Consider the following 15,815-nt stretch of genomic DNA (forward strand, 5'->3'; position numbering starts at 1 on the left):
GCTCTACTTCCCAGTAAATAACTTGCCGAAACGAGTAAATTGTGTTATGGATTAGGCCTACCGGGGTGGAGATTGGGCTGTATTAGTGTATTGATGGGACTCCAGATAAGGAGTTTGGGAGGGAGATGGGTAATATATGAAAGGTGAGTTGGTGTGTTCTCAATGTTTGAGTGGTAGAGTTGCGCTTTTTTCTCTAGGCGAGCATTGATTTTCCATGGCTGCTCTTGAAGAATTTGTGGGAAGAGAGGATTGGCCGTGTCTTGCAAAAGTTGGGACGGGAGGATGCGCGGAGAGCGAGTGTATACCTACGCTCAGTTTGAATCATAGCTATCTCTATCAACTTCTATATCCATGAGAGGCAGTTGGCTTGACTGAATGGCGAAGGACAAACTTGGCCTAAGATACTACCGGCGTGTCTAGTTTCGATGCGGTTCATGCTGCTCAAAATCAATCTTTACCTTGAGGGTTCCCAACTCAGCTGCATTCTGAAAGCTTGCGTAAGCCCCAGTAATGTCCGAGAATGGAAAGGCTGTATTTCCAAGTTAGCGTTTCTTGGTTCCCTCATGGTAGGGTCCTCGAGCATTTCCCCCTAAGGTGAAAAACTTACAATGAGTCACTATACTATCCGGGTTTAGAAGCCCAGCTCGCGAAAGCTTCAAAAGAGTTGGGATAGAATGAGAATTGACCAGCTGGGTCTTGATGCCTAGGCTTTGTTAGTTCATACCAGTGAGATCATCTCATGCACTTACTGATATTACGATCCCACAGTTGATCCAATTGCAGATCAACTTTTCGCCCATGAACACCAACGTTGGCTATCGTGCCACCAGGGGCAACCAATTGCTGACAGAGCTCGAAGGTGCTCGGTATGCCCACAGCCTCAATCACCGAGTCGAAGCCTGAGCCTTCGGTGATCTCATTCAGTATTTTCATCAGACCAGGAGTGTCTGGATTAATGGCATGATCCACCCCGATTCTCCGGGCGTGGTCAAGCCTGGTCTCATCTTTATCGATCACCACCACCTTGGCGGGTGTATAGAGTTTAGCAGAAAGGAGCGCCGCCAGACCAACCGGCCCAGCACCCACGATCGCAACGAGATGTCCAGGCTGCACGGAGGCACTCATCGCGCCGCACTCCATCCCAGTCGGCAACGCATCCGATAGAGCAACAGCCGCAGCCGGGTTAATGTTCGCGGGAAGCTTGTACAGAGACGTTGTGGCATGCGGAACCCGCACATACTCGGCATGTGTTCCGTCTATCTTGTTTCCCAGCATCCAACCTCCGTCCATACAATGGGCGCTAAGGCCTTTGCGGCAGGACTTGCAGACCCCGCAGGCGCTGATACTTGATATCAGCACTGTATCGCCGATATGGAGCCCTGTGACTGCGGATCCTTTTCCAATGAGTGTTCCGACCCCTTCGTGGCCGATGACTCGGTTCGGCTTGACGGCGGGAACATCGCCTTTGAGGATGTGGAGGTCTGTTCCGCAGATAGTCGTGTGGCGCATCCTGACGATCGCATCGGATGCCGAGTGAAGGAGGGGAATTGGACGATCTTCGACACCGAATTTGTCCTTGCCTTTGTAGACTAGGGCTTTCATTTGGAGGGTCTAGGGATGGTCAGTGAGATAAGTGCCTTGGTACCGATCGGGCAACTTGCATCCATCTTTCGATTAATTGTTTGAACTCCCAACGCTGTTCAAATGTCTGCAAAGACAGATCCCTATGCCCAGAGAGGGGTCGCCTATTTATAGCCCGTCAGGCCATGCAGAAAGTCACATGGGTTCATCCATCCCAGCACTGCGGGGATGGCATGGCCCTTTTTTTGCGATGACATGGTATGCTACACAGAACATGTTGAGATCAAGTATGGGCTGCAGTAGCTCGGGCCAGGGTGGGTAAGAAGTGGATTAGTCTCCTTCGTGAAAATGTTGATCACTGTCTATTCCACGTCATCTCTCGCTCTTGCAACATACCCGATGCCCGAGCTCTCTGAGCTACGGAGGTCGGGCCGCTATATTTGACGGAAATCTATCTCCGTTTGGGTAGGTTGGATGTTTTCTAGAAATGGCGTCAGATTCTCGGGTGCACTTATTGTTTTTCAGCTACGAGTAGAAGGTGCGGGTACCTCTATCTTATAGGATGCGTTGTATCTCCATCCACCATCTCCAGCCTCCCCACCCCCGGATCCACTATCGTTTTTAACCGACCGTACGGAATCAATCGTTCATATCGTGGCCATTGACATCGTTTGGTTGGATTGTTTGCACGCAGGATGCCTGATAGGGAACCCATATCGGAGCGGTTCACGAGTTTCATAGCAACGCGCGGTAGACGAGTCAAGCGCGATGGGATCGGCTGATAAGGACCACCCATTGAAGAAGAGGGAGGAGCAGAGAATAGGAACTGGGAATAGGGACGGAGAACAGGGACGGCGAGCAGAGGGGAAAGAGGGGAAGCACATGATGTCAGGCGGACGGGGTCTAGACCAGCATTTCCGGTTCTCATCCCCGCCCCGATCTCTGACTTGTCCAAAGCTATAACATACTTCTCTATTCTCTTTTCTAATCTCTTCTCTCTCCTGCTCTCCCTCTTCTTCCCTCCCTCTTCCTCTTTCTCCTCATTCTCCATCGCATCCTCCCCCGATCCACCTCCCCGACGGACCTTGTCCCCGCTTCTCCACCATGGTGTTGATCGATAAACACAGTTACCTGTCCCAGGAGGAGCGTCGCTTGAAGGAAGACAAGGAACGCCATCGCTATTGGAAAAAATGGGGGCCTTACGTTGCCGAGCGACAATGGGCAACGGGTGAGTCTTCAATGCTGAGCTTCTTCCGCGCTCCGATCGACTGATGACCTCATTTCTCGTCTCCCCGCAGTCCGTGAGGATTATTCGTTAGTATTTTCTGTCCCCTCTTTTTCCCTGGCCAACTCGAGCTAATTTGACGCCTTTGCAGCGAGAATGGAGACGCTTGGAGCTGTAAGTGTGATCGTTCTCCACCATTCCAATCTAGTGCTATCTTATCTATGGCCAATTCATTCTCATATGCAATTTCTCTGATAGATTTCTCGCACGACCACGCTCGTTCACGGGCCTATCGCTGGGGCGAAGATGGCATTGCCGGCGTTTCCGATACCCATAATCTGCAGAATATAGCATTTTCGTTTTGGAACGGGAAGGAGTATGTTTTTTGAAGTCGTCATCCCGCACATCTCCCTCGACACTAGCTTATCATCCCGCCGACAGTGACTTTTTGAAGGAACGCCTGTTCGGCTTGTCGAACCCTCAAGGCAACCATGGCGAGAGTGTCAAGGAAGCACATTTCCATCTTGACAACACTCCGACGGTATATCCCTTTTCATTATCGGGATTGGCCTTTTCTGACCACTTCTCCGCCCTAGCATTCCTACATGAAATTCCTCTACAAATACCCCCAGAACAAGTTCCCTTACCAGGATCTTGTGGATGAGAATGCTCGTCGCGGAAGATTAGAGCGTGAGTATCAGATTCTCGACACCGGCGCGTTCGCCGAAGACCGCTACTGGGATATATTTATTGAAACCGCTAAGGAGGAGGATAACGAGGAGGAACTCCTGTTTCGCATCATTGCCTACAATCGAGGTCCAGACCCGGCCCATCTGCACATCATTCCGCAAGTGTGGTTCCGGAACACCTGGGCTTGGGGCTACGAGGATCAATCCCTCAAGCCGTCCATCGAGAAGGTGTCTCCACTCACGGCGAAATCAACCCATTACAAGCTAGGAGAGAGATACACGCGCTTCTCTCCTTCGCCGTCGCCTGATCCTACTCAGGATGATATCCTGCCTCGTATGCTGTTCACGGAAAATGAGACAAACAACGAGCTGCTTTGGGACACCAAGAATGATCAGCCGTACGTGAAGGATGCCTTCCATCGTCATATCGTCAACGGGGAGGATGGTGCGGTGAATCCGGCGCAGAAGGGCTCGAAGCTCGCAGCTTGGTATGCTTTTGATGAAGGCGAGGGCATCCCTCCGGGTGAATGCGCTGTTGTTCGTTTTAGATTCTCCAAAACAACTGCACCTTTCATCGATGAAGCCGTGCTGGATGATGTGATTGATCAACGCAAATCAGAGGCCGACGATTTCTACTATCATATTAGCCCCTTGCCCATGAGTGACGACCTACGGAACATTCAAAGACAGGCATTTTCGGGAATGATGTGGACGAAGCAGTTCTATCATTTCGTTTGGGACCAGTGGGCAAATGGTGATCCGGCCATGGTGCCGCCGCCGCCGGGTCGAAAGCATGTTCGCAACCAGCAGTGGAAACACTTGTATATGGATGATATCCTCTCTATGCCGGATTCATGGGAGTATCCCTTTTTCGCTGCCTGGGACACAGCGTTCCATTGCATTCCGCTGGCGATGATCGACCCGGAGTTCGCGAAGAAGCAGCTGGATCTCCTGACTCGCGAATGGTACATGCATCCTAATGGGCAGCTTGCAGCGTATGAGTGGAACTTTGGCGACGTAAATCCTCCGGTCCATGCCTGGGCCACGTTCCGAGTGTTTAAGATCGAGCGGAAAATGTACGGACGTCAGGACCTTGACTTCCTGGAGCGAGTTTTCCAAAAGCTCCTCCTGAATTTCACCTGGTGGGTCAATCGCAAGGACGGCGATGGCAAGAATGTGTTCGAGGGAGGCTTTCTTGGGCTAGATAACATCGGTCTCTTCAATCGATCCGAACCGCTGCCAACGGGTGGTGTCTTGGAACAGGCAGACAGTACTGGTTGGATGGCCTTCTACAGTCTAACCATGCTCAACATTGCCCTGGAACTTGCTAAGCATCGGAGGATTTACGAAGACAGTGAGTATCATCTACCACGGAGCTAGATTTCCAAACCTATGCTAACAGTCGAAGTCGCTTCCAAATTCTTTGAACACTTCATCCTGATCAGCGACGCTATGACGTTCAGGTCGGGAGGACAAGAGACCTCTCTATGGAACGAGGAGGACGGGTACAAAATCCCTTTATTCCAACTTATCTTCCAGTATCTAACCTTATCAGCTTCTACTACGACGCCATTTCGTACGGCGAGCCATGGACCCAGCAGCTCCCTGTGCGGTCCCTCGTCGGCCTGATCCCTTTGTATGCGGTTCTCACACTTGAACCGGAACTAATCAAGAAGTTTCCCTCGTTTAAGAGACGGTTGGATTGGTTTGTTGAGAATAGACAAGATGTGGCAGAGCGAAACATCGCCAGTATGAAGCGTCGTGGCAAGGACGAGCGACTACTGTTATCTCTGGTAAGCAGAGATCGTCTAGAGAAAATCCTCAAGAGGATGCTCGATGAGACTGAGTTCCTCTCAAAGCATGGCATTCGATCCATGTCCAAACACCATGAGAAGAACCCATACTCTATGGCTGTCAATGGCCAGGAGTTCCGTGTCAACTATGTCCCTGGCGACTCAGACAGTGCTCTCTTTGGCGGCAACAGTAACTGGCGCGGCCCCGTCTGGCTGTGCGTGAATTTCCTGCTGGTTGAGTCGCTGCTACGCTTTTACATGTTCTACGGCGACTCCTTCCAGATAGAATGTCCCACTGGTTCTGGAGATTACATGCATCTAGGGCAGGTAGCAGAGGAAATCCAGCACCGAATGCAACATCTGTTTGCTCGGAACGACGAAGGACGCCGTGCAGTCCACAACAATTCTGACCTGCTCGATTTCGACGAGAACTGGAAAGACTACATGTGGTTCCATGAGTTCTTCGACGGAGATACCGGTCGAGGTCTCGGATCCTCTCACCAATGCGGGTGGACAGGTCTCATCGCCAAAGTCATCCATGACACCGGGTAAGCTATTCCCTAGCTCCCTTGCCACCCTTGTGTCCAAGTCTAACAAGTACAGAATCAACTGCCGTCTCCCACAAACCCCTCGCTCCCCCTTTGCCGCCGCAACCCATTATTTTGACGATATCTTCACCCGGTCCGCTCGCCCCCGCGGCAGCCGACGACCCAGCGTCCGCCGCTCTTCTACCAGCCGCTCCATCGGCAACAGAAGCGACTTCGAGTCGACCTTCACGGGTGGTGAAACGCCCGCTCCCGAGAGCGCCGTCGACGAAGATGACCACGAGCACAGGGACCGCGACTTGGACCCCCATGTCTCCAGCTACGTCGAGAGCCAGTTGCAACGGATCCGTAGTCAAACGTCTATTGCCAGCTACGAGGATGAGCTTGAGACGCAGGCGGATCGCACGCCGAATGGGCACTAAGATAACATCAGTACTTGTGATGGGGACTTGGTAATTTCAGTCTATCTTCTTTTACCTTTTTTTGTATCTCCTTGTTTAGAGTTGCTCTTTTGGTACAGTCTGATTGGATGTCATGTTCTATTTTGCGTTCGAATATAGCCATGGATTGAGTTATTTGGCTTGGATTTAGCTTGTCTATACTCCTACCATACAACACATATCAGCCTTCTATCTGCACTCAAGTCGTGAAATTCAAGCATCCAAACCCGGTTGACACGAGTTAATCCTTCTCACCCGTACGAATATATGTCTATCGAATCTTCATTCCACCTCTTTAACTCCGACGAAGCATATCAACCCATCATAAAAGCTCCCTCTATGTTTAATCACTACCGTGTATGTGCCTTTTAGAAGAAGGAAAAGACGATGATTAGTATTTCCGAGCCAGAAAGGCGAATAGACCCTGTATTTACGCTGTAGATACGCAAGACAAGTTCGTGGAAATCCGAGGTCCAAGCTGCCAAGTATTTCGGCGCTTGCTACCCCTCTCGATAGCCATTCCATAATCCATGCACTAGGTACTCAAGACAATGAAAGACGTCATTCTACCCAACACAACCAGTCTGAATCAACTAAAAAGAAGAAATATGTATAAAGATATCAACTCAATTCTGTCTATTCATATCTCCAGAACACGAGTTCATGCTAAGTCAGGTACTTTCAAAGAAAAGTGTGCGGGACTGGGTAGAAGGTACGGGTTACAAGGGGGGGGTTGATGGGCGTATAAAAGGGGATCGGAAGATATTTCTAATTTACAAAGCATCGGTGAGGGCCTTGTTCAGCTTAGCGATCTTGGACGAAACGCTAAGGTCGATGGTGCGGTCACCGATCTCGACGACGAGGCCACCGACGAGGTCGGGGTTGACCTGTTGGGGTTCATGTTAGCAGGGTGGATGAGGTTATGTAGGGGGAGGGAAGGATGGGTACGCACCTTGGAGACGACCTTGAGCTTCTTGCCCTGGCTGAACTCGGACTTGGCGACGGCCTTCTCGAGACGGTTGATGGTCTTGTTGTCGAGTTCCTGGATGGATACCACGTTAGCATAATTATTCCATTCCGAAGTAATTCCAATCCGGCGGTCCCGAGTGCCACGACGCAACGTGACAACTTCTAACCCAACGGATCTCCACCACGGTAAAGAAGGCATACCTGAGCACTGGTGATGTTCAGCTCGATCTCACCACGGTGAGCACCCATCAGAGTCGCGAACTTCTCGGTGATGCCCTCCAGCAGGCCGAGACGGTTGTTCTCGGCGAGAGCCTCGAGGAAGTTCTTGACGACGTCGCCCTTGTCGCCGGAGAGCTTCTGCAGCTCCTGGACGATCTGCTGCTTGTCGCCGACGGTGAGGGTGGGCGCGGAGATGATGCCGGTCAACTTGCGGTCGGCCTTGAGGGTCTCACCGAGGGTGGTGAGGGCCTTGGCGGTCTGGTCGAGAGCGGCAGCCTTGCTCGAGGCAGTGTACTAGATTGACAGAGAAGGATATTAGCAGGAGTGGAATTGGGCATTGTGGTTTGAGGATCTGGAGTAGCTGGTATGGTGAGGCTCTGGGAAGCTGGATCCAGTTTTTTTAAGGCTTCTCGCTCCGACCCCGGGGCAACGGAGAGGGTGAAAAACACGTCCAGCTGGATCGAGGAACGACGCTTCCAGGGTGCAGGAGGAAGGAAGGCATTGAGCATACCAGAGCAGTAGCGTAGGTACCGTCGACACCGAACAGGGACACAGGAGGCTTGACCTCCTGGGCCGGGGTGGCATAGGTCCTGAGGCCGTTCAGGGCGGCAGTGCGAGGGACGGAGAACTGCTGGGTGGCACGCAGGCCGGCGCGGGCGACACGAGCGGACATCATTGTGACGAGTGAGTGGTAGGGCGAGAAGCCTCGGACGAGAAAGGAGGAGAGGAGTGGATGGATGCGAGACGGGCGAGCGTCGAGATCGGAGGGGTGCGAATGGCCGGTGGTCGAGCTGGGATGGAGTTGAGGTCGAACGTCCAACTTCTCCCGGCGCCCGGTCACGTGAGATCCCGCACACGCCGAGTTTTCGGTTATAACCGTGACCATAAGAGGACGAAGAATGTTATTATCTGGGTGTCATTTTCTTTTATTTATTAAATAGTCTACAGGTATCCTCGCGGCCTTCTCTCATCGCATGTCGCAACGCCCGCCCGCTTCCAGGCAAATCAATCTCAGTAACACGAATAACTAATGCCAACACCGCAACGCCTGCAGTTCGAATGCTTCCCGTCCGCCTTTCCCTGGCGGTGCGACCTTTAATCGCTGCGCAACATGCTCTCCACCAGATCCCCCAACGGTCCCCAGAAATCCTTTCCGCTGGCCAGCCGGTGCTCGTCGATGAATAACACGTAGTGTTTGAAACTCGTATTGAGATGGGGCTCCAGTCCCAGATGTACCACGACCGGGTAATGGTGACAGTAGATGTGTGCGTACACTCGATACAACCGCTTGAAGATCTGTCGCACGAGGCTAGTGAACGCCTTGGGAAACGGGACACCTGCATATTCGGATCAGTCGATTCGTTCCCATCGTCGGGGTCCGAGGGGGATACATACCCAGCCGGCTGGGGAACATCTGCTCGTTGTCAATATTGCCCTGGACCCAACTCATCAGGTGCTCGATGTATTCTGGAGCGGACATCTTCGTGGGCCGCTTGAAGTGCTCCGAATCCTGCCAGAGGTATTCAAATCTGAGAAACCTCGGTGTCAGTCGCCGTCTTCTGGGTTCCTCGGACAAGACACCTACTCATCGGTCGCTTTCATCTCCGGACATGACTGCGGCGAGCAGAACTCTGTAATTGACCCGTAAAGAAGGTTGATCTGGTTGTAGAAATCGACGACTATCGCATGCGAAGGTTAGCCTGGATGTACGAGGCATCAAACGGGGAAGGGCAGCCTACCATTAACCGCAAGCCACTCATTCAGATCTTCGCCTTCAGGAAGGATCACGGCCTTCCGAAGACTACCACTACCAAGCGTTGCCTCTGCAAATTGTCTCAACTGATAACTGCTGGTGCCTTTGGCCGCCGATCGCGGTTTGAAGGGGGCTCGCGTGCGCGCATTGCTGGGAGGGGTCAGTCCAAAGCTGCCTTGCTTCAGAGCGCGAACGGCCGGCGACAGATAAGAGGGGGGTTCAGAAAGAGGGACACGAGAGGTATGGATGGTATCGTAGGCAGTATCAGGGGTAAGTAACAGGGGAATTTGTGTGGACGATGGTGGGTGCGATGGCGGGGTAGATGAAGCAGAAGTGGGCACCGACATGGTAGTGATGAATGAAGCCATTCTCAACTTCTCTTTTCCTTCTCCGAGTTCCTCAACGATAAAAGACCCTGGCAAACAGCACTCAAGGGAGTCCGGCTTCCCCCTTCAATCCGTCGAATTCTCCGACTTGCCCGATTCAAAGCTTGTCGTGGGTGAATGGAAACCGTTGATAGGCGGGAGGTGGTGATAGAGAATGCGCCTACATTCCAGAGAGAACAATAGGAGGGATGAGGTCAGTTCAGGCAATTCATATCCGGGGATGGTCACGACGTGGAGGACTCACCGCAGGGATATCGCGGTCGGCTGAGAATAAGCCACTCTGACGAGGGGAGAGAAAGGTGGCGGTGGAAAACAAATCCGAGGGATCTCAGCGAGTGCACGGGCGATCTTGTGATGGGAATATTTATTTATTAATTAAACCAGAAATCGAATTAGCTCAATGGGAATAACATGGCAGGAAGAGGGATTCCGTCATCGACGGCAGGTCCCCACGATCCCACAAGCGGAACCTCCTTGACTTGTCCGGATCCATGGATGCTGCCAGCCCGTCGTCCGTTTCCACGGCGACGCATCCCCACTCGGCCTCTGCCTGCCTGCTTTTTCTCTCGATTCAAGTTGTTCACAGTCCAAAGTATACTAGAGATCCAGTAGTGTGGTGGAGAACGTCCTGTCGTCACTCTAAACCACCCAGAAGTCTACACCAATCCATCAACCAGGGCCCTCATATATCCAAACATCCAAGAGTAATAATATTGAGACATAAGAAAAAGACATGGACAACAAATCATACACATACAGCATAAAACAGCCAGTCACGCCGCTGATGCAAATCCAAAAGATTCATCTCGAGATTATATAGAGTATCCTTCGTTCTCTTCGGGCACCCTCTCGCGCACCGTCTCGCCATAGATGGTGATGGGAATCGAGATCTCAAAAGACTCGCATCCTAAGCTCTCCAACGCCGTCATGATTCGTCCGCGATCATCCTCGTGCACGGCTTCGAGGAGTCTCTCGCCTGAGGGACCCGATTCCCCGTCATTATGTACACTGGTCGTCACGAATTCAAACCGTAACTCCCAATCATAGTTGACTCCGCTGGTAAGGATCGTGGGCGTGGCAGTGATTGGGACGGCAGGACTGAAGACCACACGCGTCGAGTACAAAGTATTTTCGAAGAAAGAGGCGTGCACGCGTCGAGTAGCCCGCCGAATGCTGGCCCCCGACCGTACGGCCAACGGAGCCGCTACCCTCTCGGAAGACTCCAAAGTCGCCCGGATGGCATAGCATGGAAGTGAAGCATCCGCCAGATTCACGGTGGCCATGATGGTTTCGCCCAGTCGGTGGGCGGGACGGTTGAGGACCACGACGGCAATTCGGCGTCCATTGCGCGCAATCTCGAATCTATTCGGGCTGCGCGAGGAGCTGAATGCCTGGTTACTCCGCAAAATAGCCAAGTCGATAGCATCCTTACAAGAAATTGGCCCGGTCGATACCTCATGAATCGAACGCTTATCCGATGAATTATCAGGGGGTTGCAAGAGATTACTGCGAGCGCTTTGCTCCAGGATTTCGTCGACGTAGTTCAAAAAGTCAGGGGCTGACTTCCAAGTTGCGCCACTAATACTTTTCGGCTTTGCAACCGGCGGTGGACTATTCCCGACTTTCTGCACCCTGGCTTCGTCTCGCAGAAGCACATAAGGGCTCATTAGGTCATGGCCGAGAATTTCTCCTTGGGCTAATATACCATCACTCGGTTAGTCATGTTCGAACGGGAAAGAAGCTGAACCAAAGAGGTCTCGAATGAAGAAGCAAAGGCTTACCATTGACACCGTTGAACACTCGGAATGGAATAGTAATCCGATTGACTCGCTGAGGTTCGTTCGGCCTGCTCGGGCGCTGAGTGCCGATGACCAGGTTATATGAGATTTTGATGGCTTTGCCCTTATGGCTCGCCGGGAGACCAGGGGGCAAGGTAAAAGCGAAGGAGTAAGATTGCTCTTCCCCGGGTGCCAATCGGAGATCCACAAAAAGAAGCGATTGGGATGTTGACAATAACGGGATCGACTTCGACGAGGTAACTCCCCGCATGTCCCTGAGGCCATCAAGTTCATTGTTGGAGAGCAGTCCACTTATGGATTCTTCAATCGCGTTCCATTTGAAGGCGCCCCAAAAGCCTCCGGTCTTTCGGCCTTTGTCGCCGCTCGAACCGGGCCTGGACCTGGGAGTCCCAGTGCCTCCCTGTCCTCCAACCACACCTTTCCGCTTCACATCATCGAAGGCGGATTGCTGTACCAACGAGCCATCCACGGTGAATGACGCACTGATCTGCGCGTACCCCATAAGCAGCGTCTGGCTATTCGGCGAAAGGCCTACGGGTTCGAAGCTGGACATATGTCGCGAGTGACGAGGACCGCCCGGTCCAGGGGCAGGAAGGGAGTAATTGGTGTATTCAGACTGAAGAGTCTCCGACGAGTTATTCCCAGCAGAGTAAAACTCGCCGCTGCTCTTGTGGCTTCCGCTCAAGCTCGACGTCGACATGATCTTAGTCAATTGAGGTAACTGTCCTGGTGCGGCCAGGCTCGATGCATCCTTTCCGTTTGTTCTTGCCGTCACCGCCAGATTGGGGTTCTCATCGTTTGGAGTCACTGCGGGTGATGCGTCAGGTCGCAAGTGGTTCGCGTCAGAAGGTGGAGGGAACTTGAAGTCCATCGGCGGCAACTGAGGTCTTCGGACTGGGGTGCGCGGCGATTCGATGGGTCTTGTAGGGCTAGCCACTTCGGAGCCAGAACGACTGGTCCGGTTCAGCCGGTCAATGTCGACTCTCGGGCCATGGGAGGACGGGGTGACAGGAGACGGAAAACCACGGGAGGGAATGCGCGCGGCTAGATGATCAAAATTGTCAGACTATCATGGGTTGATCAGCCGTGAGGGCGAGTCAGGTACCTTTCTGGGGAGAATCCTCGTAGCCTTCATAGCGCCTCGGTACAACTTGTAAGCTTGCAGAGCGTCCATGGCCGCGTGTCGGCCGGGGGCGGTTGAATTGGGAGGAGGTCCTTGGGGTTTTTTCACCGCCACCTTCGCTGTCTATCGAAAGAATCGAAACGGAGCGTTTGTGTTTATGGCCGTAAGACGAGGTACTTCGGGGGGTGGAGGGGGGCGGGAAGCTGTGGGAGCCGATTAATGGGGAACTCAGCGAAGAAATGCTGCGATGATGCGGGTTTCTCGTCGGAAACGAGCGGCGGTTATTATTGAAAAAGAGGCTATGGGGAGATTTCAGCGAAAAGAAGGAATCCGAATGAGGAGTGACATTGGCAGCTCGGGACTGTTTCCTCTGGTGGGAGTGTTGCCCGCCATTCTTCGATTCGCCGGTACCATCTGCGACGTTCTTGAAGGTGATTGTACATTCCACGTCCTCTCCCGCGAATATGGTCTGGTCTTTCCATTTCACGAAGACCTGGATGTCCGATGACATGGCGATCGTCGAGCAATCACCATATGGGCGGAGAAGGGCAAGCAGGAGTCAACGACAACTTGAGGAAGAGAGGTGGGAACCAGCCGCCACCGGGGTCTGCGATCAAGCGCAGAAGGGCAAGATACAATGCGGACAAAGATACATAAGATGGAAGGCCGTCTAGGGCATTCCGTCAAACCAGGCGATCCATGGTCACGATCAGGTTGGGCAGAGTGGGCGAGGAAGGGAAGAAGGCAGAGCGGAAGAAGGAAGTCAGACGCGGCCAGTCGAGTCCCATGCGGTGATGCGCGCTTCGGCTGTGCATGACGGCCGAACTACTTACTAGTGGTGGACCTCCGACCGAACGACAGATGTATGATGTATGATGTATAGAAACAATGGACCCCAACTGAACTCAACGGCTGTCGAGATTCAATTGCTGACTCTATGGAGTATTTGTTGAGTCGGTTCCAAACTACCTGGAAATTCGGTTGAAGGCACCTCACAGGTGGCCAACCAACCAACCGAGAACCGGCAACCACACCAAGAACAACTCCAATTCTTCTGTCTGATATTATACAGGGGTAGTAATGAGAACTTATACTTATATACATGGTGACTATAAATACAATGCGACGACCTCGACTCCTTCCCTGTAGTGCATCCACTACAGGTCTGTCCTCCACGGCAGACCCTCGTCACCGGTCACCGCTGCCACTCTTATCGTACAGTATACCGACGTCGTCGTAGGGGGCGGTGCGTTTCGTTTTCGGTCGTAGTCCCAGCTGGGTCAGATGACTCCAGATCCGATCGTGTCGTTTTTCCCATCGTTGACGTCGACTCTCCAGCTCAGCCTCAGTAGCTCGCCATTTGCTCTTCAGAATCCGTCGAATGGCTTCCGGCGACACCTCGAACTGCTCTGCGAGAACGGGGGTGGTGAATTTTTCTGGGGCAATAGAATGTAGATGCCGAATCCCGTCAAGAGCATCCGGCGATAGTTTCTTGACTGGGTTCCATCCATCCTTGAATTTATCTTGCAAAGCGGATTTTTGAATTTGCCAGTGCTCCCGCTTCTTCTTCGGTTTCGGCTGTGAGTGTGTCTGGCCCACATCTGAGCGTTTCTTCGTACGAGAGGACTTTGAGGTCTTGGGGTCCACGCTGTTCGAGGACTCTGCTGTGTTGGTTTTGGGTTTCGGCTTCCGCGCCCGGTCTTGCGCTTTCTTGTTCGAATGCGATGGACGATGTTTCTCCGTAGTTGAGTTCACAATATGCTGTGAAGAGAGATCTGCTTCGACGTCGGGCGTGCGATGCCCGGAGAGCGTACTGAATTGCGTCGCATTCTGGTATCTGTGGTTGGGAAAGGCTCTGTACCGAGTCAGATAATTTCGACAGTCGCAGAGGGCATAGCGCTCGCCAGCGAGCTCGGACCGAGTAACGTTGCGAAGGATAGTTGATAGAAACATGATTCCGGCAGTCATTCAAGAAAGCAGATTTATGCTCTATGATGGGAGAATCATGATACTGGAAAGTGATGGCGCCGGAAAATCTCGACGCGGTCGCAGGCATCGCCCGATAAGGATGTATCATGTGATCTTATCGCGATATAGACCGCCTTCCTTTTTGGGTGGTCGACCATGTCAACTGTACCTGTTCGATTCGATAGTCTGTCCTTCGTATATATCGATAAACTACAGTGGTTTACCTCGGCGATGCTTGTCATTCAAGAGGCGCTAAGGCGAGCTCTGGCCTTCCGGCGGTGTCACACTGCTCGTCCTCTTTGGACCCAATCGGGTGATATATCTGAGCCCCCATCGGCGGGAAATATATCTGGCAGCTTCAATAGTCGATAGATCGGAACGTCAAGGTCTGCGATCCATCCTGCATGTCTTAGCTTCCCCTGCCCTCCGTGATCCTCCAGGGCCAGCTCCGTTGCGCACTGAATATTGAGTCGTTTGGAGAATATACTCTTCTAGAGGACTTTCGTAAGGTCAGATCCCTAAATCCTGACTCCCTCGCGCTTCCCATTCGGGCAAGATTGACGCCCCACATGACGCGGGACCACTTGGCGGCCTCAGGCGATCCACCGCCTCAACCCTTCGGCGAGTCTTCCTTCCTGCGGTCCCTGGCATGATCATCATCCTGGGATGCTGGCCAGGTATGGGATGAACTGTTCTTTTCGTGTGTCTGCCGGCTGGTCACTCCTTGCATCCTCCTATCTCTGTCTCCCTTTCTCCCGAGGTTGGATTCATTAACTCGGAACTCTGGATCAGCCAAATGATCTATCCGGCGCGGATCTACTGAGCTACTCCCTACTAAAGTAGCCTCGAGCTAAGGGGACCTAAATAGACTATTTTCTGCCCAATGTCAGATCCTTCCATCCCAGCGCCAAGGGACAAAAGATAGGTTCGTCAATCATTTTTGGGCTCTCCGCCTTCTGGAATGCCGGAGCTCATGTTGATGCCACCAGAATAGATAGACAGCTCCTAGCCCACTCGCTGCTTCATTCCCGGCTCCAACCCTCCCCCTACATTCATTCTCTCGTTTGTTTCAACCGTCGCTCCTTTATGGTTATTTTGGGCTTCCATTTTCTCTCGCTTCAGCTCCTTTCTTTGTCTGTTCATCTGCAATCTCCGACATTCTTCCCCTCCAATATCTGCCCGGCCGACCGCAAAACGCCTCTTCCGTCGAACTCGATCGATGACCTGACGTACTCCAAACCTTCTTCGCCTGCATAAAGATACGAGTCAGAAAACTTTTCGCTCCTTCGACTTCCTCGTCCGTTGGCTTTTCTTGCTGGCCGTTT

General features: G+C 52.5%; 7 protein-coding genes across 7 annotated transcripts; 1 reads left to right on the forward strand and 6 right to left on the reverse strand.

The window, feature by feature from the left end:
* Positions 1 to 196: 196 nt before the first annotated feature.
* P170DRAFT_410134 (zinc-dependent alcohol dehydrogenase family protein) lies at positions 197 to 2,119 on the reverse strand. Its single transcript, XM_024846835.1, has 4 exons — positions 1,662 to 2,119; positions 750 to 1,611; positions 608 to 703; positions 197 to 529 (listed from the first exon to the last, which is right to left on the reverse strand). The coding sequence occupies exons 1-4, from the start codon at positions 1,665 to 1,667 to the stop codon at positions 417 to 419; spliced, it is 1,077 nt and encodes a 358-aa protein (XP_024703107.1). The 5' UTR covers positions 1,668 to 2,119; the 3' UTR covers positions 197 to 416.
* On the reverse strand, positions 1,861 to 2,895 carry P170DRAFT_198151 (uncharacterized protein). The gene is made up of 2 exons (XM_024842743.1): positions 2,130 to 2,895; positions 1,861 to 2,062 (listed from the first exon to the last, which is right to left on the reverse strand). The coding sequence occupies exon 1, from the start codon at positions 2,630 to 2,632 to the stop codon at positions 2,132 to 2,134; it is 501 nt and encodes a 166-aa protein (XP_024703108.1). The 5' UTR covers positions 2,633 to 2,895; the 3' UTR covers positions 1,861 to 2,062; positions 2,130 to 2,131.
* On the forward strand, positions 2,583 to 6,502 carry P170DRAFT_437543 (uncharacterized protein). Its single transcript, XM_024849390.1, has 9 exons — positions 2,583 to 2,809; positions 2,880 to 2,895; positions 2,958 to 2,980; positions 3,065 to 3,182; positions 3,248 to 3,347; positions 3,403 to 4,849; positions 4,904 to 5,000; positions 5,051 to 5,836; positions 5,892 to 6,502. The coding sequence occupies exons 1-9, from the start codon at positions 2,686 to 2,688 to the stop codon at positions 6,253 to 6,255; spliced, it is 3,075 nt and encodes a 1,024-aa protein (XP_024703109.1). The 5' UTR covers positions 2,583 to 2,685; the 3' UTR covers positions 6,256 to 6,502.
* A 380-nt stretch (positions 6,503 to 6,882) lies between these two features.
* Positions 6,883 to 8,228, reverse strand: P170DRAFT_437546 (F1F0 ATP synthase subunit 5). The gene is made up of 4 exons (XM_024849391.1): positions 7,973 to 8,228; positions 7,444 to 7,755; positions 7,226 to 7,315; positions 6,883 to 7,160 (listed from the first exon to the last, which is right to left on the reverse strand). Exons 1-4 carry the CDS (start codon positions 8,135 to 8,137, stop codon positions 7,047 to 7,049), a joined length of 681 nt encoding a protein of 226 aa, XP_024703110.1. The 5' UTR covers positions 8,138 to 8,228; the 3' UTR covers positions 6,883 to 7,046.
* A 175-nt stretch (positions 8,229 to 8,403) lies between these two features.
* On the reverse strand, positions 8,404 to 10,011 carry P170DRAFT_437548 (Mob1/phocein family protein). Its single transcript, XM_024849392.1, has 6 exons — positions 9,845 to 10,011; positions 9,560 to 9,760; positions 9,201 to 9,364; positions 9,047 to 9,140; positions 8,857 to 8,990; positions 8,404 to 8,798 (listed from the first exon to the last, which is right to left on the reverse strand). The coding sequence occupies exons 2-6, from the start codon at positions 9,580 to 9,582 to the stop codon at positions 8,557 to 8,559; spliced, it is 657 nt and encodes a 218-aa protein (XP_024703111.1). The 5' UTR covers positions 9,583 to 9,760; positions 9,845 to 10,011; the 3' UTR covers positions 8,404 to 8,556.
* Positions 10,012 to 10,297: 286 nt separating this feature from the next.
* P170DRAFT_385770 (putative intracellular protein transport protein (Sat1)) lies at positions 10,298 to 13,266 on the reverse strand. The gene is made up of 3 exons (XM_024845742.1): positions 12,505 to 13,266; positions 11,382 to 12,443; positions 10,298 to 11,296 (listed from the first exon to the last, which is right to left on the reverse strand). Exons 1-3 carry the CDS (start codon positions 13,031 to 13,033, stop codon positions 10,413 to 10,415), a joined length of 2,475 nt encoding a protein of 824 aa, XP_024703112.1. The 5' UTR covers positions 13,034 to 13,266; the 3' UTR covers positions 10,298 to 10,412.
* Positions 13,267 to 13,555: 289 nt separating this feature from the next.
* On the reverse strand, positions 13,556 to 14,584 carry rrg9 (mitochondrial ribosome assembly protein RRG9). The gene has a single exon (XM_024849393.1). It carries the CDS (start codon positions 14,488 to 14,490, stop codon positions 13,711 to 13,713), a length of 780 nt encoding a protein of 259 aa, XP_024703113.1. The 5' UTR covers positions 14,491 to 14,584; the 3' UTR covers positions 13,556 to 13,710.
* Positions 14,585 to 15,815: the final 1,231 nt, after the last annotated feature.

This window comes from Aspergillus steynii, assembly GCF_002849105.1.
Source record: "Aspergillus steynii IBT 23096 chromosome Unknown P170scaffold_5, whole genome shotgun sequence".
In the NCBI taxonomy this organism is placed as follows: Eukaryota; Fungi; Ascomycota; class Eurotiomycetes; order Eurotiales; family Aspergillaceae; genus Aspergillus; species Aspergillus steynii.